General features: G+C 35.7%; 1 protein-coding gene across 1 annotated transcript in view; it reads left to right on the top strand.

Annotated features, from left to right (window-relative positions):
* Positions 1–25,175, top strand: part of LRPPRC (leucine rich pentatricopeptide repeat containing) — a 77,393-nt gene that overhangs the window by 12,997 nt on the left and 39,221 nt on the right. Inside the window, exons 12-23 of the mRNA XM_088527420.1 lie at positions 5,198–5,316; positions 5,903–5,996; positions 9,198–9,267; positions 12,132–12,159; positions 14,416–14,473; positions 15,620–15,726; positions 15,941–16,018; positions 16,365–16,415; positions 17,102–17,215; positions 18,435–18,565; positions 19,985–20,070; positions 21,678–21,882. Of these exons, the coding sequence (XP_088383546.1) occupies positions 5,198–5,316; positions 5,903–5,996; positions 9,198–9,267; positions 12,132–12,159; positions 14,416–14,473; positions 15,620–15,726; positions 15,941–16,018; positions 16,365–16,415; positions 17,102–17,215; positions 18,435–18,565; positions 19,985–20,070; positions 21,678–21,882 (1,141 nt within the window). The remainder of the gene's footprint in view (positions 1–5,197; positions 5,317–5,902; positions 5,997–9,197; positions 9,268–12,131; positions 12,160–14,415; positions 14,474–15,619; positions 15,727–15,940; positions 16,019–16,364; positions 16,416–17,101; positions 17,216–18,434; positions 18,566–19,984; positions 20,071–21,677; positions 21,883–25,175) is intronic.

The raw sequence follows: 25,175 nt of genomic DNA on the forward strand, positions 1-25,175 counted from the left end.
ATTGGGTGACAAACAAAATGCACAAACAAAAAAAAAGTGCTTTTAGCAGACTCTTCATATTGCAATTTTATCTTAAATATACAGTCATATTCCAGTTTGGAAGAAATGCTGAAACAAGTATTCCCTAATTGTTTCTGGCTATAAAAATGTCTCAAGCCTTTTCAAAAAGCCTTTGTGAAAACAATATTCAGGTTTTTATTAACTCCTTAGGCTCTGTTTCTGTTAGAGCACTTCCCAAGTTTATCTTCGCGGAGGTTTTCAGAATAATCTTAAAAGTGCAATGATCTTTTCTAAAACTGTAGAAACATTGTTTCAGTTGGGTCACATTTGTAAATAATGTTTATCTTTACTTGAAAAACATTGTAGCCAAAAATAAGTAGTTTGAAACACTTTTCAAACCACATCTACCATATGTAGATGCTGCCTACTAAAATGCTTCCTGTTACTACAAGTAGCACTTCACCTTCTTAACACTAGTATTAGAAATGTTGAAAGCATTAATAGCTTTAGGCTTAGGTCCCAAGACTAAAGCCGTACCTGCTTGTTGAGAAAAAACTAAGTTTCAGATCTCATATGATTTCTGGTGAAGAAAGAGGTTAACTCTTAGGTAAGTGTGGACTTCTACTATAGAAATCATCTGTACTTTGACTAGCAGCTTCTGCTGGCAGTCAGGTAAGAAACTTGGGAAGAAAACCAGCGAAGGAACCCTTAAGAGATCAACTTTAGCTTTCTTTACCATATTCTAGGGAGGCCTTACTTTTCCTATCTACAAAGGCATCAGATGCAGAATTTTCTGTATGGCTGTATGTAAGTATTGTGGATTTGCAAGTATGTTTCTGTGACCTAGCACTTGGTCTTTCAGTCTGCATTTTCAAGTGTGCAGATTAGTTGTGCCTATACCTGCAAAGGTCAGTAAATATACAATTCTTAAAACAGAGGAGAGAAGCCTTCTGTGTGCTTTCTTCTGTAGTGAAAAATCAGTATAATTGCTTTACTGTGTTCTTAACCATGTGTAAGCTCACTTAGGTTCATTTCTAAAATTAAACAAATAATAAAGTTAATAAAATGAGATCCACCATCTAAGAATAGAAGCAATACATCTGAAGAAAGTAAATGGGGAAAAAAACCCTGGAATGATTTAATAGAAATAATGAAGAGTAATGCTGTAAAGAGAATGTAGGAGTGCCGATAGAAAATGTATTAGAAAATGGTGCTTTAGAACAGTTAAAAATTGTAGTATAGATAGACAGTGTATCATGTCTCCTAACAAAAAGGAGGTGATAATTGCTTTTTCCCCCAAGTATTCCCTCAGTATGGGGAAGTCTGAACATGCAGGGGGGAAGCTTGGGGCAAAACCAAAACTATCAAACAGCTCGTATAACATAGATAATAAGCTAAATCATTAAAGGACAATAAAAATATATAAGCAACAACCTATCCAGAGCCAAAAGGAAAAAATGCCTGAATCAATAAGCGTAACATGACCCAAGCCATTATATAAGTAGTAGCAATCCTAATTACATTAGGGAAGCTGACACTGGATATCAAAGAAAATTATTCAACTTCTGTGTCTTGGAGTTGAGTCGGAGAGAAAAGCAAGAAAGTGGAAGCTAGTACACATAAAACAAAGCAAGGAATTGTTTAAGTATGCCATGGAGAGATCGGCCTCTGAGAGACAATGACAGCTATTTTCAGTCTTTTAGTGCAAGGAAATAATTTTAGGTGGGGCATGCTTTTATGTGCATCCGTGTTACATAAGTTGATAGCGGTTTATTTCCATAGGTTTATCCAAATAAATGCTGTTAAGCCCTTCAAGGACTCTCTAAAAATATAGATCACTATGTGGTAGATCTGAAAAGGTTATTGGCACTGGAATTCACCCTGTTTCAGATGATACAATACAACCAGGGAGGGCTGCATAGTTAAGTAGAAGTTCTTGACTTACGTTGCGGTGAGACATAGCGTAGTCACCTTCCATATAATCCCTTTATTTGTCTTTAAAGGAAGTTTTACAAAATCTGATTGTTTTTTTCCATTTATGTAATGCAGTAAATTGTTTTTATCATATGAACAAGGCTCAATTAGTGACTGTTAATTCAGTTTTTATTTTGTCCCAGGTTGGACAAAAAGGTAAATAAAAGTGTGCAAGTCCCTCAGGGGGAGGGAGGATAGTGAATTTCCCAAATAAACACTTGAAGTATTGCTTTGTAGAAAGTCTTTCAGCAAATAAGCTTTCTGAGGACATCTGAATTTAAAAGTATTGCAAAGATGTTTGTGATACTCTGCTGTCATCTTTAATATAACCTCACATTTCGAACTGGATTTTTTTCAATACACAAAAGCACAAAAACAGCTTTAAGCCCCATTTTTTTTTGCCTTTGCACTTGTTGAACTGTATTTTACTGCATTAGAAATTCCACCCGTTCTCATGGCATCACTTCAGGAAGAAGATACTTGCTGTGGACAAACAGGAAATTCAAGTGGACTGAGCTACAAGCCTCACTTTTCACCTTTGCGAAGCAGCAAGTTTCTCAGACCAGCTTTTAGTTCATTGCTTCTGTATTTTTTCTTGGATATACTGATTTGAAGCAGGAAGGTTACTTTCTCTTGCTTCTGTTAGGATGTTCAGTGCTTTTTCCAGTGAGGACAAAAAGGAGGACAGAAATATTTGTCTTCTGTTCCCTCCTTCGGTCTTCTTTTTACTCAGTTACTTGATTTTGGGTACCCAGTTTGACCAAACCTTACATATCTCAACACAAAATAGCAAAAAATGATCTAGGTCAAGAAGAGAAACTAGTTTTATGGGTGTATTGAAGATAAAAACTCAGTAGAGTTTCTGAGCATTCGCTGCAATGAGTCAATGTACTAAAACTTTGATGTGGATGCTGCATCTTATTACCCTCATTAATATTTTTGTTTTTTCACTCCAAAGACAGAAAAAATACTAGAATTGTCTATAACTCCAGGATATAGACAAATGTATTTTTTAAAAAAAGTTCAAATTGATGCAGACTTTTTGAATGAGCTATCAGATAGACTAGAGATAGCAGTTCTTAGTAAAAGAACAAAGAATTACATCTCTACAGAGGAGAGAAAAGCGGGAGAGAGAGAATTACTAATTCTTTATCAAAGGCCTTTCGGTGGTGAACGTTGTTTTTGTTATATTCTTGTTGCTGTTAGGTAGTGCAATTGCAATTCTGTCTGCCTTTTTTTTTTTTTTTTTTAGGATGTTCTTTGCTTCAGGGTGAGAGAGGTTAGTGTATTGTCAAATATTGTTATTAGGAGCAAAGATTTTCCAAAAGCAGGTACATGCTCTTTCATGCACACGGTCAACATTATTACAGTGTTTTGCTTGAATCGGGAATGTTTTATTGCTTTATAGTGGCAAAGACATTTATTTGATAATAAAGCAGTTCCTGCTCTCATTGAGGTGGAAAATGTTGTAAGATTTTTTTTTTTGATTTTCAATATAATTCTGCTATTCAAAAAAAAAAAAAAAAACCTGCATTGGCTACCTCAGAGATGAAGAAATATGTGCCAGAGTTTTTCTTTGTTTTGTTGCTGTTGGTGCTCTCTTTTCTTTTTTTTTTTTTTCCTCTCTCTCTAATTTGGCGTTAATTTGGCTGTGTTTGGTATTGTCATTGGCGTGCCTTCGTCTGCATCACAGTCTTCTGCTCGTGTCCACACGTGTCCTTTTCTGCTCAGAAGCTGTGCCAGGCAACGTGAAGCCTCTGTGAGCGTTTTCTAGTAGGCAGTGGGGAGGCATTTTCTGCACTCTTCTAAATACAGATTTGAGCCTAAATCTCTGGAGGCTCCTGCACTTCATTCACTTGTGCTATCCAGTTCTGTCTTTAAACAGCTACTCCTAGTGATACCATTTCAAACTCGGTTACTTCTGAAAAGGCTTTAACATAAGAGGGCTTAATATGTGTTCTGGGAAGCTGCAAACATGAAATAGAAATAGCTGTCAAAATTTGAAAGGTATCAAGAAGGACTCAGTGTTATTAATTCTTTATTCATAATTTTGCAGATTCTGGGCCAAAATTGGACAGAGTTTTGTTTAAGGCAAACTTGAACAGATGATGCGACTTTAATTTAGTGTGACTTGCCTGCATGTATTTTTAAGTGCTCAAAGGGAATTCACATTTGATTATTTGCACCGTAGTGCACTGCATAAAATATTCATGGAAGTGTCACTTTTCCATAGGTGGCACTCCAGGGCAAAGATGGGGACTTTGGGAAACTTTACATTTTTAAAGTAATAACTATGAAATGTAAGTTGAAAAAAACATATGCTGTTTGGTACTGGTGTCCTGCAGCAACTGACAAATCATTTTTAGACCAGTAAAAAATGGTGATACCTGTATAGGTTTTGACAGGAGCTCAGAGTTTGCTAGCTGGGGCTATTGTAGGAAGTTTTTGCAAATCAGAAGAATGTAAGCAATTAAAAAGAAGCACAAAATATACTTAAAAAGTATTTACTGAAACTGCTTTAAGATTTGATATTCTTTGCGTTCAGATGTGTATCTACAATGCTAATATAAAGTCTGGTTGGCCAATTTGATTGGAATGTAGTGCAATTGTTGTCCAGTTTCATTTGGGGTTTGTGGGAACTTGGGGTGCTCCAGACTTGCTTTGAATTTCCAGATAGAAGCTGATTTACTGAAATTAAAACTTATCAACCCATTTGATTACAAAAATGTTATTTTATTTTGTAGACATCTATGGAGATCTTGCAAGCTGGTCTATTAATTAGCTTGGGTGCTAGGAAAAAAGTGAAGAAGATAGTGTTGAAGAATGAGTTTTTATCTTGAAAATGATTATGTAATTAAAATAAATTACCGATTTGTGGGTTTTTTCAGGCTTAGTAGCATTGCTAGTAGCTTTTAAAGCATATAGCTTTAGAAGATGTACTGTGAAATGGCTAACAATAATTAGCATATCTTTCCCGGTGTTAGAAAATAACTTTCTATGCTACCGATTTTCAAACAAGTGAAGAGTTTGGTGCTCTTGATGGTGCAGTAACTAAAATGAAAAATTCAGGATTTTGCATTGCAGGTATAGAGAAGGAGGTGGACATGTCCTTTCTTATTTTTGAAAATGAGTGCTCTTTTTTTCTTTTTTTCCCTCTCGAGTTCTGTTTTTTGAAATGTTTGAATCTTCTGAAACTTTAGTGTCCCAAATTTTGCTTTGATAGGTGTCCTTAAGGTCCTCAAAGTGATGCATGAGTTGGGAGTGGAACTTGATGCAGAAACTTACGCAGACTATGTTTTTAAAAATTTCCCTGATGTTGAAACTGCCCGTACTCAGCTGCAGGTGAGTTTAAATCGTAAAAATAACTGTTGCATAGTTGTTTCTGTGTGTGTTCTCTGAACGATTCAGATTCCACTAATTTTCTGAATACACTCTAATGTGATCAAGTCTGCCTGTTGTATTTTAGGTTATTGAAGCAATTGTTTTACTGGTGGCTTTTTTACTGTGCTTTTCTCTTACTTCTTTCCTTTCTCCTTCTCAGTGCTAAAAACATAAACATAATAATCTTTTAGTCTATGACACAAGTATTACTGGTTCAGTAATCAGTCTTCATGTGTGTTTTTTTTTTTTTTTTTTTAATTTCCTCGTGTGTTGCATAATTTGGGTCTGGAGGTTAAAAAGCTTCTAACTGTTCCTCTGTGCTTTTGGTACCATTCTTTTTAGTAAGAAAACTGGATAAATCTTGATCAGTGGTAACTGATCTAGGTAGCTGTGTAGTGTGCATGTCTGTAGAGCACCTTCAGTGTTCTCATCAAGTATCAATACAAAAATGACAGTGCCCTGTGGGAAGGAAATATTTTTTAAAAAAATACAAAGTATCAGAATGTCTTCTCTGTGTTTATTTATAATGATTGATTTTTATCTCTAGGAAAATAACTGCTTGGTTGATACTATTGGATTCCGTGTAGCAGAAATAAGACATGAAGCAGCTCGTGGAAAGCTGAAAAATGTTCTTGCTCTGTGTAAGTATCTCTAATGTTGTATGTTACCAGGTGCTTACAGTCCTTTGCTTATAAGATAACTTAGGTTGAGATTTACAGCCTAGAGGTTTAGGGATATTTTAAAAATGGATGGATGTATCAAGGCTTTTATTATGTGGGGGTCCTCTTTGAGAGGATGTGAGACTGTTCATTGAAACTGCCAATTCCAGACGACATATCTTTGTTAAACCCCTTTTTTATGTTGAAATGGGCCATACAATTTACTTTTTTATACATGCACACACACCTGTATATATATACACACATAGGAATCACAACCATGTACACTGATCAGAATTCTCTCATAGATATTTCAAGAAGGCCTAAGGAAGCTTTGGCTCTTGTGTGTTGGTTCTGAAGACTTTAATGCAGGATTGTTTCTGGTTTGTGTGTGGTGGGGTTTTTTTTGTTGTTGTTGCTCATGGCACCAGTTGCAGTATGGCTCTGAACAAAATTATTGCAGACTGAATCAGCTTTAAAGAACTGATCAGTATAGACAATAATTTGAGGGTGCATTAGTCTGTGGAAGTTGCATATATGAATTTAGCGGGCTAATTAGGTGGTAAGGTTGTGATATTAATGATCCAACTCAAGGGTTTTTTCCTAATAGACAGTAAGACTATTTTGATGGCCAGTGTTGCAAAAGTCATGTCATTAACTGAGTGTGGCACAATTTCATGGTTAACTAGAAGCACACCCATTTCTTTTGAAAATTTAAACAAGATTTATATTTACTAATGTACTCATTAATAAAACCCTTGAGTTTGGACTAAATCTGATATGTAAGAATTCCATTTTAAGCAGAAATTTTATGTCCAAGGCTGAGGCAGAAGTGTAAACAGTTAGTTGCTTGCAGTCTCTACACCATGCAGTTGGGAGACTGTTGAAACTTTAAAGTAGCATGAGCTGGAAGATAATAGTAAAATGGAAAATAGTCTTCTGTTCATCTAAGATGACAAATATTAAACTTCTAAACTTCTAAAAAGTGTCCTTATAAAACTGAAGTATGTCAATGATATTTTTTCAATTCCAGTAGCTAATAAAATTATGCTGAAAAATAAGTAGTTATTAAGTATTTATTTAATACTTGTATTAAATAGTTATTTTTAGGAATTAGCTAATCTTTGAGGTTGTCTTTACATTGTGTCATCTTTCGCTCTTATTCCAACAAAAAGCATTACCCTTGAAAAATGCAAACGTCCTCCCTTTGAATTCTTTTGAAAGGGCAGTTGTTTGATAAGACAAATGAAATATTTCAGTTTCTAGAAGCTATTTGGGTTTTTTGCCTACATGAAAAAGTAGGGATCCCACATACACCCCATTTTTGCTAACTAGGAAGGTCAGTTTGGAATGTGGTACTAACAGGCTGTATACATCTTACCAGCATGAAATTAGCCCTACATAATGTATTATTTAGCTGTTGTCTATGTGCCGTGTGTCTTAATTCTTGTAGTGGTATTTCTTTTTACGAAGACAAGGGTTAATAATTCATGGGATCCTACAGGCTTGCTTTTGAACTTGAGCGTTAAAGGAAGATACTCCTATAAATAGTCTACCAAGCTGCAGTGAATGCTGATAAATCTAATTAGCACCTAAGAAATGATAAGGCATATATATTAATCAGTTGAATTTTTGTGGATTGGCTTCTTTTGCAGTATTACAAAGAAGAAAAATAGATGTGATGCCGAAAACAGTTCAGGATTGCCTCATCAGTGTAGTGAGGGAAGGCGAAGGTTGGGTATTAATGCTGGTTGCTCTCTAGGTTTATTGATTCAGCTTCTCATGCCTCAAAATGCATGGATTTCTGCTTCTGCCAAGATGAAAACTCTGAAGCATCAGCTGAGGCACCAGGGCACGCGCGGCAGCAAACGGAGCCGCTTTTCCCTTTATCCTGCCGTTCCTCGGCGCTCCCTTGTCAGCCGCTTATTTTCCAAGGCTTGTTTGTTGCTAAGGAAACCAGGTTGCCGGTCGCCAGCGGCGGCCGAGCGCACGGAGACGCTGCCTGCGCCTCGTCCTGGGAGCGAAAAGTTTCTTGTGCCGCCGGAGCCAGATCTGGGTTGAGGCTCTCTTGAAATCCACTTCTCCTAAGGCTTCCAAGCTGAAATAAAACACTTGCAACATTCGTTTTCAGTTTCCAAATGCTTGGTGTTTGACCAAAGGGTAGTTTAGTGGGTGTTTATTCTGCTTTTTATTTCCCAAGTTCTGAAAGAACTGAGGTTTTTATTCCAATTCTCTTCTACCTTACACAATATTGTAGGCTTTGCTGAAGGGACCTGGAGGGCCCCCTTTTCAACTCCTCGTTCCTTCGAGGGACTTGATACCAAATTGAGATTATGATAACTTCATACATACATTGCTGGTTTTTCTGGAATGAAAGACAGTTATGCTGCGTGCAGACAGTATAGCTATTTGAAGGACTTAACCAAGGAAAAAGATGCAAAGATAGACCATATATGTAAATGAGCTCTAAGGAACATCTGGTTTTAAATGATGATATAGTTTCTTTAATGTTTATCCAATATTGTAAGTATCAGCATTTAGAATAGAACAGCTCAGGGCTGTTAAAGGCTTGTGTCTTTTTTTCTTCATTTTTCTCCCTTAGTTAATTATGTGAATTTTATCAACTTAATTATGTGATTAGCACTTTATATAGATTTATTTTTTGTTTCTTGTCAAGTAGTTTATGTGAGCAGAAATAAATATCTTTAAAAATATCATAAAAACAAGAAAGTTGTGAAGCCTACTTTAAGGTGTTTTTTAAGGCTTTTTTGTTTGTTTTTGTTCCAAAACTACTGCCTTAAGTTTTCTTCGTTAGAGTTTAGGGGGTTTTTGGTTTGTTTTTACAGAGTTTTTCTTTGGTCTTGTTAAATTTTTACAGAAGGTGCTTAGTCCTAATACTGATTTGCGTGGAAGACTAACAGGTATTAACTGTTGGTTGTAGGGCAATGAAAAGTCATAGTCTCTCTTTTAAAATACTTGATCCCTTTGGAAAGGGAGCATATTAAGAGCTGATAAAAGCCAGGTCTCTTACTGCTATATCCTCTATATTCTTAAGACGTTTCTAGATTTACAAACATTGGTTAGCATTCGTTAAGTCAAAATATTTTATTTTAAGTCCTGATTTACATGACTTTTTATTTTTTTGTTGGAATGACTATTTAGAAATATTTGTGTCATTTACAGTGTCTTCATCAAGCACACCCTCTATTGACATGCGTCATTTAAGGAGCAGCCTCATTTTGGCATTTAAAAAGTAAGTTTGCTCTATGAATGGCTTTTTTTTCCTCTGTAGCCAAGTTTTTTTTTCTAGTTTTCCATCCTTAATCCTAAGTGGTTTTTTGTGGGTTTTTTTTTTTTCCCCCTCTCTATGTTGGAGAACTTCAAAGCAGAGTTCCCTCTGCAAGCGACCTTACAGAGAAGGTGACCTTTGTTCCTCTCTGCTCTCCCAGGTTTCCTTACCCCTGGTGTATCTGAGGGCTCCTTTTAGAGTATTAGCTCTATTGGGGTGAAAGTAACTTCACTGTTCTGATATTAATACAAATCTTGTTTATTTTCTGGTATTTAACTGCATAAATTTCTCAGAGTAGAAAACATTTTTTGTCGTTGTTAACATTTTTGTTTATAAATGCCACATAAATCTGATTCCACTAATGATTATCACCATTAGGTATTAAAGTAAACCAGGCATATTTTGCTACATTCTCCCCATCTGGTGCCTTCCTGTGCCCTCCAGGCTCACAGGACTCCTGAATACTCTACTTACCTTAGTACCTAGTATTGGATGGCGTTGTGGTGACTTTTTACTTATAGCTACCTGGTCCCAAGATTGTCTTAGGCTTGTGCCTAACCGTGTAAATTGCAAGCATTTCTGTTTAACCCAGTCAGGTGTATGGCACTGTGAATAGTTCTGCAGTGCATCTCACCGCTGAGAATGACAGAAATCACCTAAATATTACTCAGGACCAGAGTTTAAAGGCTGTTTTCTTTAACTGCCCCAGCAGCTATTTTCTAAAATTCTGTAATGAGTATGAAATGCAGCTGTATTTAGGTTTGTTATGGTAATATGTTAGAGACAAAATACAGCAAAAATAATTTCCTAGTAAAAATGCAAGTTCTGCCTAGCTGATCATGCCCTACTAAGGGAAGAAGAGGAGAAAGCGCAAGCCAGTGTACAGACTGGGCATGTAAACTAGACCCGAGCTGACCTTGACTTCCTAAGCATAACTACAATAATGCTTGGATCAAACAAGGATGTTTTACTGTTCCCTGTATTAGTCAACCCGGAATCATTGATTTCAAATGTATTAATTAAAATAATGACTTCTTAAAATAGATTTGCTACCTGCAGGTACAGATAAACATTCCATTAACATATTTGACTCACACTAGAAAGGAAATGTTTGCCACGCTTCCCTACCCACACTAGCTTGAAATACCCCTACTACCAACGAGGTGTGCAGATGTTCAGAACGTGATTAAAATAACTTCTAAAGCGTTATCAACTTGAATGGTGAAAATTAGCTGCTGAAGAATCATATTGTCCTTAAGTGGAACAGCTCCTGTCCTCAGCAGTGAAACTCAGTGGAGAAAGTTAGCACTGTTACGATTTATATGGTTATTGGTCACTTGAGCTAAAAACTGAGGATTCTGAGGGAGAATAAATATTTTACTTGACATCTGTGGGTGTATTGTTGCCCCTTCTCCTTGCCACTTGCAAATGTGGCAAACCACTTTTGGGCTTTGTTCTTTCCTGCCTTTAGAATGTAGCTTTTGAAGCCAGGCAACGATAGTCTTGGCTGGGCCTGATCTTGGCCTATGTGTGGTTCCAGAAAGCCCGTTCTCATTTCCTTTTCCTTTAAAAGCTGAGCAGCTAGAAGAGTCTAAGAAATGAAGGTTGAACTCATGATAGGGCAGAAGGAAAAATATATTGTTTATCAGCATACCTTTTTCAAGACCTTAGCTCAGTAAAATTTTGTACCTACATGCTGGTCTTGAATGTTCAAGTGAGCAGAGTTTGATTCACATGCAGAAGCCTAGGGCATGGACCCAAGGGTTACATGAGCAAGATCTATAGTAAACTATCTTAGGGATTTCTATTGAAGCTCCTGTTTTCTAGTTACTGCTTCAGAGAATTTCCGTTCTATCTACCTGATGTACCATTGCTATTTCGAAGTCAAGTACTTGGGGAAATTGATGCATTTGATATCAGCAATTCATTGTCATGCTGTCAGTGGTGGAGCGAGTTCACCCCAGAAAGCTTAACTAACCTCACAGGCAGCGTTTTGTTCTCTCTGTGCATCTGTGTTTGACTCATTTTCAAATGTAAATGGTAGCAATACAAAAAGAATAAATGACTTTTAGGCTTGAGCCTCCTAAATAAAAAAAAGAAAGCCCTAAACTCGTACAGTTGTGCAAAAGCTAGAGCTTCTAGATAGACTGCTGGTATCTTGCAAATTGCAGATTTGGCATAAGTTTTTGTACTTTATTGACCTGGTTAGCATTCTGGTTGTGGTTGTAGCTTGGTGCTGTGCAGAGGAATGCTTTCCATCTAGTTCTGCATTACTCTGAATAAAAGAGAATTTTATGTTTGTTTTCTAATTATTTTATATAATTAACATTATACCTTGAGATGGCTTCTTTATCATATAAAAGCATTTTTAGGTGTCCATAGTTATCCACCCATATTAAATATCTAGATTTAATGTACAGAAGCCTATTTTTTTGACTGTTTGCTATGTAGTGTGACTTGTTTGCCTTAAACTCACTTTTTTGAAATACTAAATAGAATATAAAAATTCTAAATCAAATGAAATAAAACTAGCACGTGATAAAAGATTAAACTAAAAATATCCTTCCTAGTCTTTGTAATCTGTTTGTATTATTGTGTTATTTGGAAAGTTACTTAGTCAAAAACAACATTATAATGGAGTAAAATGTACAGCACTTACTCTGTACAAAAATAGTGTCAGTTTTAAACAATATGCTAAATATTTTATCTTAATTTCCTATAAATGCTTTAATAAGGTCAGCATTAATATCGTTTATCTTAAAATGCAAGTGTTAAAAAAAAATCATTTTTTTGCTTTTTCATTTCTTGTCCTCTGCTGCCCTCTTCAGCTCAGCTGATGTATATCTTTGGAGCAAGGTAAGTGATGACAGTAATGCTGCAAATAAAAGCTTTTTCTAAATGGATTCTAATCAAGTTCTTTAAGCGCTGCATGTTTTTTTAATGCATTAGTGTAAATCTGAGTTCTGAACCTCATAATTGTAGGCTTCAGTAATTTGAGCAAGGCATTTGTCAATGACAGATTATACAACTGTATGAAACTGTGTTTTCAAGTCAGAAATGTAAGTGTGCTTGTGGAAGAAATGTGGCCACTTGGTGTGGCCTGTGTTGCTTAGATTTCTCTCTAGATCCATGTTCTACTGCTGTCCACCTGTAGCTTCAGGAGCAAAGTTTACCATGGTTTTCCCATCCAAATTCTTTTAATTTCCCTTTTCTGCCATTCTGAAAAGCTTCTTTCTGTCCCCTCACTGGTACTAAACTAACAAGAAGGCACAATTAGAATTTTCATGTTTATATTGTTTAGCTTAAACTGAAGGCAAAGGCAGATGAAGGAAGTCTTTTGACTTAAGTTACAAATGGAGATTGCTCATATTGCCCTTCTTGGTGTGGACTACTTTGGAACAACCTTCCATAGTGTGGGTGGTGGCTTTTTTTTTTTTCTTCTTCAAGAGTGCTAAATTAAAGAGATGCTGGCAGATGAGATGGGGTTAAAAATTTTTGGAAGGGAAACACTTTGCTTTCTGTATTTTTCCTAGATATTTTGCCTGTTGAATACTCAACTGCAACAATTTCTATTGTATTTCAAGTTTTGAATGGAAGTCTTGGGATGAAATAGGAATTGCAATTAGGAACAACACTGTTTAATGTGGATTTATTAGACAAATGTACCTGAAGCAAAAGATTTTTTTCTTTTCCCTTTTTTTTGTGTGTGTGTGTGTAAATTATGGTTAGAGGATGCTTTCATCTTCTGGATCTATCCTTTTCTATATTTTAAGAAAAAAAGCGAAAGTCTTATACTATGCTGTCACTGTAGAAAAAAATCTTGAAGGATAGTTGGAGAAGTAAAATACACATAAAGCAGTATTTAGAGTTACTTTTGCTAATGGAGTGAAGGAAGGGTGCATTTTGTCATCTGGGATAGTTGTAAGGACATCTATTTAATAAAACAAGAATTACTAACTTAGGAAATCAAAATTTGCGTAGCATTAATAATGCTTTTTTTTTTTCCATTTTCTGTTTTCTTTCTGTATGCTCTAACATTTGGTGCAGCAGGAGAACTATGTTGTCATGACTTCTTGATTTTTATTATAGTACTAGGTTCTTCTGTATGTTGATTTGTCCTCCAAGGGCAAGGGCAGAGAAGCAGGAGAAAGCAGTAGTTTTACTGTCCACAGCGTCCAAGCTGTTGGTAGAATGAGAGGTGATAGATAAGCTATTTCTTTGCATGTCTGGTGTTTTCTGGCGTTGCATATTCATTTCCATAAAGAAATGAAGGTGAGGGTTCCTTTCTTTCTGCCTTTACTTAAAACACAGCTCCTGCATCTGCCTCCTGCCTATTCCAGGTTGCATCCTAGAATCATAGCAGATAAAAGCAAAATTCCTGAAGTAGTTAAAAACTGGGCATTTTGTGTAAAGATAATTTCCTTAACAGCCAAATGGATTTTTAGAATATGATATGATTTAACATAAGTACTTGAAGATAGAAAATGGGGGCTCTCGTGTAAAGCATTTTTTTCAGATGAAGCCAAATCTACCTATTCCTTCAGCCTATATAAGGCTGATGGAACAGATGCTAAATTTAGTTTAAGTATAATGAATGCAATTAAGTTTATGGGGACATATTTTGTCATTCAAAATTACACTTATTTAAAACAACTATACTAGTTATATTTAGTAGAGCACAATAAATCATGTTCTTTTGAATTTGCCTCTTTAAAAATATAAAAAGAAAAGATTTATGGGCTATTTCAGCCTTCTGGTAAATTGGAACATAACTTTAGCTTCTCCAGCAGTGACACTGGTTAATATTTACTATAAGTAACGTTTTACGATGGCTGACTTGCTGTAGGAAGATACATAAACAGAATAGTAGAATGTCTGTCTTATTGCCATACCTCAGAAAGCATTTCAGTTGCAATATATTTTTAAGAAAAACCTATTATTTACAAAAAAAAAAAAAGGACTTCCTTGTATTTTTTAGTGAATTACTGTGATGTGGTAAAGAATAATACCGTAGCAGAGAGATGCTTTATTATTTTGAGAATTCAATTTCAGATACTATTTGTCCTTGCTTGCTGCTTTTGGCTGCAATGTACGATTATTCTGTCTTACCAGATAACAGAACTGTTGTACAAGGATGAACGTTATTGCCTGACGCCTCCAGGACCAACTGGTAGAGTTTCAATTTCTATGATTGTAACTTATCCACAAATCCGTTCTTCTGTGTAATGATGGGTTTGAGAGATTACAGCAGTAAACACTGATTGCTTCTTTTTGAAAGTGAAATTTGAAAACATGTTGGGTAAAATCCTTATCCTAATAATCAGAGCATATTTTGTGAGATCCATGAGATCCTTTCTTTTTTGGAATTATAAGAAAATCTCGCTGATGACTATTTTTTCTAAATATATTAACTAAAAGAAAGATTTAGAATGAACGGAGTATCAGTGTATAAATACTAAAAATAAATGCAGACTTCCCATTTAGTTTTACCTTCAGTAGTTCCTTTGATTTTGTGTGATTTTTTTGTGAAGAAAAATGGTACTTAACATCCCAAATATACTATTTTGTAACAAGAATGCTTTTTGATATGAGCTGGATTTAGGAGAAAAAAACAAACAAACAAAAAAAAACCAGTTTTTCCCTTCTGCCAGAATGTTTTTTGTGGAGAAGCTTACCTTTTGAGAAAACAAGTAATTGGTGCTCTTACTGTTCTTGAATAGTAAGACCTGATATGTATTTTATGCCTGAATCAATAAGAACTGTGGTACTGTGTGCTAAAAATTGTTCATGTTGATTTTCATTAGCCAATAGCTAAGTCCTTCAGCATTACTTGACTGTATGGTTAAAATAATATTTTTGTTTTATATTTACATTAAAATATGTAATGTAGCTTGGTAATGGAATATAATGGGTAAAATATACGGAATAAATATGCAAAGTGTTACAATTCTGCTTTTTTCTTTTGAGCAATGACAAAATATTTGTGGCAACTATTTGGGGTAGCGGGCAGGAAAGGGGGGGAAGGCCTTGGGCAGCACCACTTCTGTCACACAGTAGTGGAAAAAATAGATTGAAGTAAGATTCTGTTCTGAAAAGCTGTCACTGGGTCTGAAAATAATTAATATTCCTTTCACTCACCAGTTAGATATGTGCTCCCAAACCACATAATCTCTATGCCTCAGTGATCATTGTTGCCATTTCAGAGCCTCTCATCAGGGTGACATCTCACACCAAAATGATTTCTTATAAATTAATCTTGATAACATGACAGTCTCAGTAATTTTAGTGGAATGCTTTCTCTTGTTTTTTTCCACAGAAGCTGTTGGCTATTTTCTTTATCACTTGATTGACAGCATGAGTGACTCAGAGGTACAGGCCAAGGAGGAGCGTTTGAGACAATACTTCCATCAGCTGAAGAAGATGGTACCATTTCATTTTTTGCTACATAATGCCTGTCCTGCTTGACATGTATCTATTAGATTTGAAATTGCTGCTTTTAAGTACAACCAGACCACTTCTCAATGACATGCAAGAGCTGGAGACTTGAATTACGTCTGAGATAATTTCTGTTAGACAAATTTCAGTTTGGTTGTGTTTCAAAACTCATATAATTTTTTTTCCCCACCTCTTGGTGCAGAATGTAGTTATCCCTACAACCTACTACAGCGGCATTTGCAGACTGCTGGACTCCTCTCAAGTTCCTGATTTAATTAAGGTCTGTGCTTCTATGGCAATTACTTTGCAGCTAAAGATTGGAGTATGTGTGCTCTGAATATATTTTCCTTTGTAAAACAAGTAACTTTGGGATGATTCTATGTAAGCATTTTAACCTTTCTGTAATTCTTCACTAACTGTTAAAGTGTTTTTATTCTCACATGGGAAAGTTTGAGATGGATTTAAAAGTACTGTTTCAAATCATCTAGTAACATTGCAAAATAGAGTTAAAAAAAAAACATAATAATTATAGAGTTAACTTTGCAACATTTTTGGTACAATATACTTATGAATAAATTGAACATTTTTATTCGTTTAGTGATATCTTCTGTCTTAATACATTTTAGGATCTAAGGTTACTACTTCCTCATAGAAAAACTGCTGATAACATTCCAGAAGTAAGTAAATTCACCAATAACTGCACTTCTTTCTATCATAGTAATAATGTCTGAGTTTTATATCAAGTGTAATCAATAGCTTTCAGATCAGGGTAGCGTATTAACATTATTTAAATCTGCCACTTAGAAGTCAGCAGTTACTTTCTAGAGTAGGAGTAAGAACTATCCAGACTTTCATGTAGAGCTGGTGCTTGAGCTTGGAGTTGACTGAAGTTTCATGCCTCGGTTTACCCTTTTGGTAAATATATAATTAATGGTGGTGGCATGAGGCTTAATTAATACTTGTAAATTACACTGATCCACCCAAGTGGCAGGAGCTGTAGAAATCAGTACTGATTCTAATGACGTGGTGTCAGGTCTCTGATCTGAACAGAGTAGAGGTGGCAAAGGAACCAGGCTTCTATACCCTACTTCCCTGAGCACAAAGAGCTTAATATGAGAGAAATAATAATATTGAACCTTTGTAGATATGTTAGTTTTTGTTTTTTTTTAAAAAAAAACTATATTCTGACCCAAATCTTCAATTAGTATGTACTACTTAAACAGATAAAAGCATCATAAATTATTAAAATTTTCTTATACTGTGAGAGAGGATTATTTTGTCTGTGTCTTATTAAAGTGATCCGCCAAGTTGTTCGGGGGAAGGGTGTTTTGTAATTGACGTTCTTTCTGTTACCTCCATTTAGAGTGCTAAATCTGACGTGTCTGCTTTGGAGATGAAACTAGAAAAGCGAAAAGCTGAAAACCAGCCCATTACAGATGTCTTGAAACAACTCATACATGCTCTTTGTGAAGAAGAGGTATCTTAAGCAATGCAGCGATAATTGGAAACACACAGCTATATTTTTAAAGGGACGTAAATGACTGTATTATGGATAGACACAGTTAAGCAAAGACAAGTGCAGTGCTTGAGGTTTCATGATTTGATGCTTATAAATCAAACATAAGTGCAAAAAGCAATTAAATCAAAAGGTTAACTAATTTCAGCAACACCTTGAATGGCATGTTTTGGGGTTGCTGAAGTTTGTTTACAATAATCTGCAAAGTGAATGATAGTAACAGCTGTGATAGGTTTATCATACATGCCAAATGTCCTTTCAAGCCATGGCTCCGGTCTCTTATATCTAGATTGTCAAGCAACTGATACATGCACTAGTCATTTGCAATTCAAATATTACTAGGTTGTTAATGCAGGGATTGAAATTCCATTTTCCTGCAGGAGGAAAGCTCTTCTGAGATAAAGGGTCTCTTGCCTTCATTCGGCAGGCGTCCAGCTGTAGTTTACATTCATTTAGTGCGTGTCTGTAATTTGTGGGGTATCACCACACTTTTGTTCAGTTCCTTGTTCAGTATGAGCCTGCTTGTAAAGCTGGATATGTAGGAACCGTAACGGTCATGAACACGATAGCTCTATATTCTGTTGCTAAAAATACAGTTTATAAACAGCGTTTTTCAGCTGCCTGTATCATTTTGCATATGAAATGAGGCTAGAAGCAAATGCCATTATAAGTTCAAAGTGGTCAAATGTACAAATAGAACATGGGTGGAGGGGGGGTGTCAGGGAATAAAAATATCCGTGGCATCATTAGCTAGTTTATTGTTCTTTAAAAAGTAGGTTTGTCTTATGTTTGGCTGTGCACCAGATGAAAATCATTGCTGTGAATTCTGTATAGATCTATTTCAGAGTTTGGATTAGTCACCTTTAAGGTGCTAATGTGTGAGTGAACAAAAATATATTACTTCAAAGCATGCTAGAAATGTTAATTAAAGCAAGAAAATTTACTTTGAAATCTACTCTCAGATAACTGAAAGGGTGTTTCAGAAATGCGGAGCTAAGTTTCTGTAAAATAACTCACTCTGAAAATTTGCTAGAGCACCATAGCTTTGTGTTTTCAAATGTGATCATCTGCTATTAAATACACAAGAGTGATCACGTAACTGCAAGCTGAATATCTAAGATTCATAATGTCATCTTGACTTTTCCTCCAGTTCATATCTTTGCTTTGTTCCTTTTTTTAGAATATGCAAAAAGCCCTTGAAGTGAAAGCCAAATATGAACCGGACATGGTTGTCGGTGGCTATGCAGCCTTAATAAATTTGTGCTGTCGACATGATAATGTAGAAGAAGCAATGAACCTGAAAGAAAAAGTGTAAGTACACCGGCACTGAAACATGTCACAGAGACTTATGCTGATACACAGACCTTGTTGAATTAAGTAGGTTGAGTATTAACCCCCTCATCCATTTTTAATTAGTTTTCCCCACCAATGTATGTGCATTTAAAACAGTCAAGATTTTTTGTTGAAAGAAATTTGCTTAGTATAATTGAGCATCAGAAACAGCTATTTTGTGTGGTCATTAATTGCCTTTAAAAAAAGGGGGGAGGGGGAGAAAAGGGACAAACTGCTATGTATATTTTATTTGTGTTTTTCTTTTAAACATATGTAGCTTCCAAATTGAAATTCCAACTTCTAAAATCTGCACCTGGATTGTGCTTTAGAATAGCACCTAAAATGTCCTCAGAATATACTGCATATCTATTGTGTTTAGAATGGCAGTGTTTTTAAGTGATGTTATATTTTCAGACTGTCAGCAAGCATTCCATTTTAATTTTTTTTATTTCAGAGCTTTATGTTTTTGCAGTGAAAATTAGCTCCCAGGTAAAACATGCTATGCATGATTTATTGTGGTGTAAGTTCTTATATATCAACCATCCATTTGCCCCTTCTCCTTCAAAGCTCCCATTTGGTCTTATGCTACAGTGGATAAAAGTTATGTGTTACTTGCAGGTTTTCTCTCTCCTGTGTACATACACAAAGTATTTGCTCTGGTTCTGTAATAGGGTAGGGTATAGGCTTGTTACATAAGAAGATTCTTTCTAGTCTTTTGAATCATATAAAATGATTGAGCTTTGGATATGAAGAAATTTCTCACTCTGCATACACAGTAATTTATATTGGTTTTAGCTGTAGTACTGCTCTTGCACGATCCCCACAGTGAGCTTTTATGCAGTAAAAATGAGCCGTATAGTGGAGCTTCATCTCAGTTGCATGTCTTCATACAGGTCTGCCTTGAGCTTAGCTTGTGACTAAGAAGTGACTTTTTGAAATGTTACGGAGAAAAACAACAGAAGAAATAACCTTAAAACTTGCAGGAAAAAGAAAACATATATATAGCAGCACCATGCAGATAGTTACCGTTAATGTGTTAGCGTAGATGAATAGTTTCCTACGCTTTCCACTTCAGTAAAGAGTAATGCCCTGCACCAACCAGGTGGACTAAATTTTTCCTCTCAGCCTGTTCCGACTTCCTGTGCAGTAAGTGGCAAAAAAGTAATAATGCCATTTGTGCCTTCAAAAGATGTCTTAGCTTTGGGATTTTTAGGAATAAGTGTGTATAGAATATCTTTTCTAACTGCAGTTTAATGATGCATCTCTTAAAGCATATCAGATTTTCCTTTTGACTCTTAATGCTGTTCTTTTGTTATGTAGCTTTTAAAATAAAGATCTAAGTTGAATCTAGAAAATATAAACTTCTGTTGATAACACTTCTTAATATTTAATTTCTAGCTTCCCTAAGAATTCACCTGTTGCTCTTGACGTGGGAAAGTACATAGCGCTGGTAGAGGTCTTAGCAAAGCATGGCAGAGTAGAAGGTAATCCATTTGCTTTCATTGTATGTTTGTGCTATGTAATAAAGGTATCTTGCCTCAAGAATAAAAATGCGAGTTGATACTAATGGTATATCATGTCCTGCAAAGTGCTTGAACATTTTGCATACAAATTTGCATGTGAATTCAACCAGAGATGCTTGGACAGTGCAGGCCATTAGTTTTAATGGATTGGCAAGCTTGTCATTTACATTTGCACAGCTCAGTGCTTTTTGCATTTCTGCAGCTAGTTTTTATTAGCATTGCTGTTTGGATTGAGTTTGAAGATCATGACTTATGGCACAAATTGCGTATGTGCCTAGACTAATGGCTTTGTTTTTGCTTAAGAAGGTCTGAAGGCTGAGCATAAAACCTATAAACATAACCTTCCCGTAAGAGCCAAGTACTGCAAAACATCATTTAACTTTATAAAAAGTATATATTTTAATGTTTTTAATGCTTTTTTTTAAAAAAAATGAGTTTTAAAGCCAAACTGTCTTTAAATTTTGGTAAATGCTTGTCTTGCAACTTGTCTGTTTCTGGAATTCTGCATCTTTGCATTAAGCTGTTCTACAATTTTTGTAATTTACTATAAGGTAACTTCTATAATTTTCATTATTTTGTTGATCTTTAAAACTCGAGGTTGTAATCAACTTTAAAAGATAATTCTAAATATCGAGTTCTGTGTTTTGTTCAAGAATTAACAAAGTAAGAACACTGACCAAAACTAGATACAAAAAAGTAATAATTTTATGTAAAACACTGTAAAATAAAAAGTTGATGTTTAGCATTTTTTTGCCAGCTTTTTTGAAATTTATCTGGGGCCACTTATTGCAGTTATTGCTAGAAAAGTAATCAACAAAGCTGACCTTTTCCAAATCATAACCAATCAGATCATGACCACCTTTGCATTTAAGCAGTTGGAAAAGATTAGCTTGCTTTTAGGAGCACAAATGCCCCTCCGGAAATAAAACAATTCATAAATGTAGCCAAATGTAAAGTGGTCAAAACATTCCTCCTATGCAATAATTAAGAACATTATAAAAATGCACTTATTCTGTATACCAAAATGTTTGTTTCTGCCTTCCTAATGAAGCTTAATGAACCTAATGTTTTAACATTCAGTCTGTTAGAAAGCTTTCATTGGCTCTCCTTGGCTAATTAGTATCGACACAGCAAACAGGCCCTATCGGTATCAGACCATTAGTCTGGCTGTATATACAGTGTAAACATATCTTTATTATCTGGCCTCGTGACAAGCCATCTGCTGAAGAAACAATGGAGTGATTTAGCAGATGTTAGCATCGAACGATAAAAGCATCCATTTAGCAGAGTCTTGCAGCTATAGGGCACACTATGCAGGGTTACGTGGTGCAAAGTGGGCACACGGTTCCTATCTGTAATTTGTAGTCAAAGTTGCAGCAAAATGATAAAGCCGTGCTATTGTGGATTTATAATTGTAGTCTCGTTTAGAAATGCAAGTAGTAATTAACTTGAAATCGGCATTATACGCCAGAATTTACATTCCTGCTGGGTTCGAAATGCTGTTTTAATAGCAGTTTGTTTTCCCTACATGAAATTACCTAAGGGTCTTTTGTGTTGTTTCACTGTAGATGCTATTAATGTTCTAAAGGAGATGAAAGAGAAGGATGTTCCTATCACGGATAGAAGAGTTCCATCTTTTTTCCGCGTTCTTAATGCTGCAGCCATGCGAGGTGAAGCCGAAACGGTGAATCGGTTACACGACACCATTGTGAGCCTCGGCTTGGCAGAAACTGCTGTCCTCTATTCTCCACTGATTACAGTCCACCTTGAAAAGTAAGCTGGGCTTGGGCTCGCTGTGGAACGAGTTGTGTTATGATACTAGTTTACATGACATGACCTGTGCAGGGGTTGGGCAGCTGCACGTTCAGGTACAAGCATGTGCATGCATGCACGTGTGAACTCAAACGAGCTAGGAGTGCTGGGCTGGAGGAGGCACGGTCAGGTAGATGGGCTTTTCAGCAGTTGTATACCTCATGGTAGCTGTATGGGAACCATAGCTGTGCTCCATGGGTGTGGCAGAGAGCATATGGCTATATAGTAAAATATGCTTAGAAATCAGTTGTTTTGAAAGCTGAACTTGTTAAGTCTGTTTGACAAGATAGCTATTCAGAGTACACTAGTTGAGGCTCAGCTCCTGTGGTCAAGAAGAGTATTTCCAGTGAAAACAGCATTATTGTGCTGTACAGTACAGTAGAACATAGGTGAGCCGAAGGGCAGGCCTTGGGCACTAACGTATTCTTAAGTCATGTTCAGATAATCTGGTGTTTATACTGGAAGACTCTATACATTGTTGAATTTGCAGTTCAAAGCAATTCCTGTCTGGTTTAGTTCTTGCCCGTTCATACCTTTGGTACCTAGGAAGGGAGTCCATATGCTCATCCCGGCAAGGGGTGTCCGTAATTCCGTGTGGCATGTTCCTTTTTGACTGAGGTGTAGGATACTTGAGTTAAAGAATGTGTGATCTCCGTAATGCTTTTAATTGCAACCAAGGCAAGAAACCCTTTTCGTTTTCTCCACCAAATGCACAATCTTTTTTGTTCTTTCTTAGGTTGTCATTTCTGTAGCTGTTGGATTTTAATCTCTTAAAACTTGTGTGAATGATCAGTCTTTTCCAGTCTGCTTCATGTATTTCAAATGTGGTTCCTTGGCTTAATTTTAAATACAATACCTATGGAATTAGTGAACTTTTCGTAGTATCATATTTCTAAGTTGGCCTCAAAGATGTATGCTAATGTTTCTCTATTAGCAACACATGAAGATCTAGATTTTTAATTCTTCTCAATGTTCTGTGCATGCAAGGTCTTAATTTTTTGTTTTCAGACGGTTTGTCACAGTGTCATAAGCTCCCGTAAGCTGCCTGTAAATTCCTTTTTAAAAGTAGTCTTTTAATGAATTGGTTCATGGTTATAGATGTGTAGCGTGCACCTCAGTCAGCAGCACTGCGTTGGGTAGATCACAAGATGAGACAGATGTTTATGGAAGTAATTTAAATGCAGTCATATGTAACCAATGTGCCAGAAAAAATTCTGATATTATGCTTTGTAACATGTAGTAAAAGCAGTTGCGTTTTCTGTAATTGGTTTATGCACATTGACATGCAGAGTTGTACATGGTACTGCTGGATTTATCTCGCTTGAGAAGTGGTATATGATGATGTAAATGAAAATACGGTCATTGTGGATGCAAAGGCAAACAGTAAGTGGTGATTCCACATTATATTAGTCTTTTAAAATTTGCTAAAACTTGAGGAGAAGGAAAAAAAACACTTGAGACTTTTTAGAGGAATTAATTCTATGCTTTGTAACTGTTTGGCTATAGGTTGTTGAAACTCGCCTTATAATTCTTTGTACTCGTACATATGATGGATGCAATACGAAGTAATTCCATTTCATGTGTTTTTTTCCCCCCTTCTTTGGGTAGAAAGATGCTTTCTGTCTAGCATTGGGCAGAACAGAAGGGAAAAGCTCTTTTTTACACAGTTTCCTAGGGAGAAATAACTGAATTTCACTGAGTGGTTTTTTTTTTTTTTTTCCTTCTGTCACAGAACATAAGTTTTGGAAAGTTGACTGACTGAAATAAGTGTTAGCCTTTTCTTCCAGGAGCAGCAGTCTACTATTTGCCATCCTACAGCTCAAGAATCATGTGAAAATGTTGTTATTTAGCTGCAGGTCTTCAGCTTGCCTCTGAAATTAGCTTGAGGATTTTTTTTCATGTTCCACAGAAACAGTTATGCTAAGTACTTTGTTTTCTTAATTTATTTCAATTTTAACTTTTAAATTGCTTGTAAAGAATTCTCTGACTGCTTTTTGAATGCTTCTACAGACATAGGTCTAAAATGCTTATGAGTACCCCTGTTGTCTCTACTCAGGAAGAGTTAGAAATTCTAGTGCATGTAACAGTTTGCAATAAAACACAAAAAAAATCAGTTGACAAAAGATTATGAAGTCTAGTATTCTACTAGAATGGATACTTTGCTTTTGACATTTTGAGAAGTATTTAACTTAAATAACTAGAGAAAGAAATGACTCTTGATGATTTGTTTCCTTAAATTTACTTGAAAAAAAAAATCAACTGCCCTCAATTGTATGATCTTTTATTCATGAGTCTGAACCAATTTTTCAAGAAATGGTGAAATTGCAGAAACTGATGAAGAAGTGGTGCCTGTGTGAAATCTTGGTTTATCCTTTTGGATAATAGACCTGCCCCTGGATAGTGTGACAAAAATCTTCATTAAGGAGACTTAACTTGGAGTAAGCTTTTAAAAAATCAACAAGAATATGAAGAACTTGCACATTGTCTTGCCTTTTAACTGATTCTTCCAAATGCTGATAGTGGGAAAAGCTCTGTTATCTCTGCCAGATGAATACTCTTGGTTTTAAGGGTGGTGGGTTTTCTCTTCTGTTTCAAGTCCTAGGAGAAACCCATTCAAATACAGGCAGATAGACCAACCTGAAGAAACACAAACCTGAAAACACATTTTAAAAACTCGATCTGATTCCTATCTTTTTATTGACATAAGCTTGTTTCTTCTACCCCTGTATAATATAATCTCTGTGGTTAAAGACAGCAACAGCTTCGCGTTTGCAATTCACACACCCTCTGTATCAGAAGTGCTCTTAGCAGAGAGAAGGAAACTTGCCTGAAAACTAATTATGAAAACAATGCAGATTGTGGGAATAAAATACTCTGTAGCTCAAGTCAGTAAATACTAGTTAATATTTTAAAAGGTCTATAGGATAAGACTGGATTGTATTTATTTTAAAATGATCCATGCATTTTAATACTGTGTTGTACCTTAAAACACTGTGTGCTGATTTGTGATTAATCTTATGTAAACCCATATTTTATTAAGTTTCTCATGTACTCCCAACGTGCAGATATAGTGTCTTGACAGTTTCTCTTGTCTTGGTTTCACAGAGTTAGTTATATGTGTTTTTGTTTGAAATGATTCTGTAGCATGTAAAAGTTGATTGATTTTTAAATTTGCTCTTAAAAATGTTCCGCTCTTAAAATCAGGTGACTTTTTTGGGAAAACCAAGGCTGTAGCAGGGACAGTTTTTTCTAAC

Source organism: Tinamus guttatus, unplaced genomic scaffold (genome assembly GCF_059628265.1).
Source record: "Tinamus guttatus ecotype Peru unplaced genomic scaffold, ASM5962826v1 Tinamus_guttatus_pri_ptg000286l, whole genome shotgun sequence".
NCBI lineage: Eukaryota > Metazoa > Chordata > Aves > Tinamiformes > Tinamidae > Tinamus > Tinamus guttatus.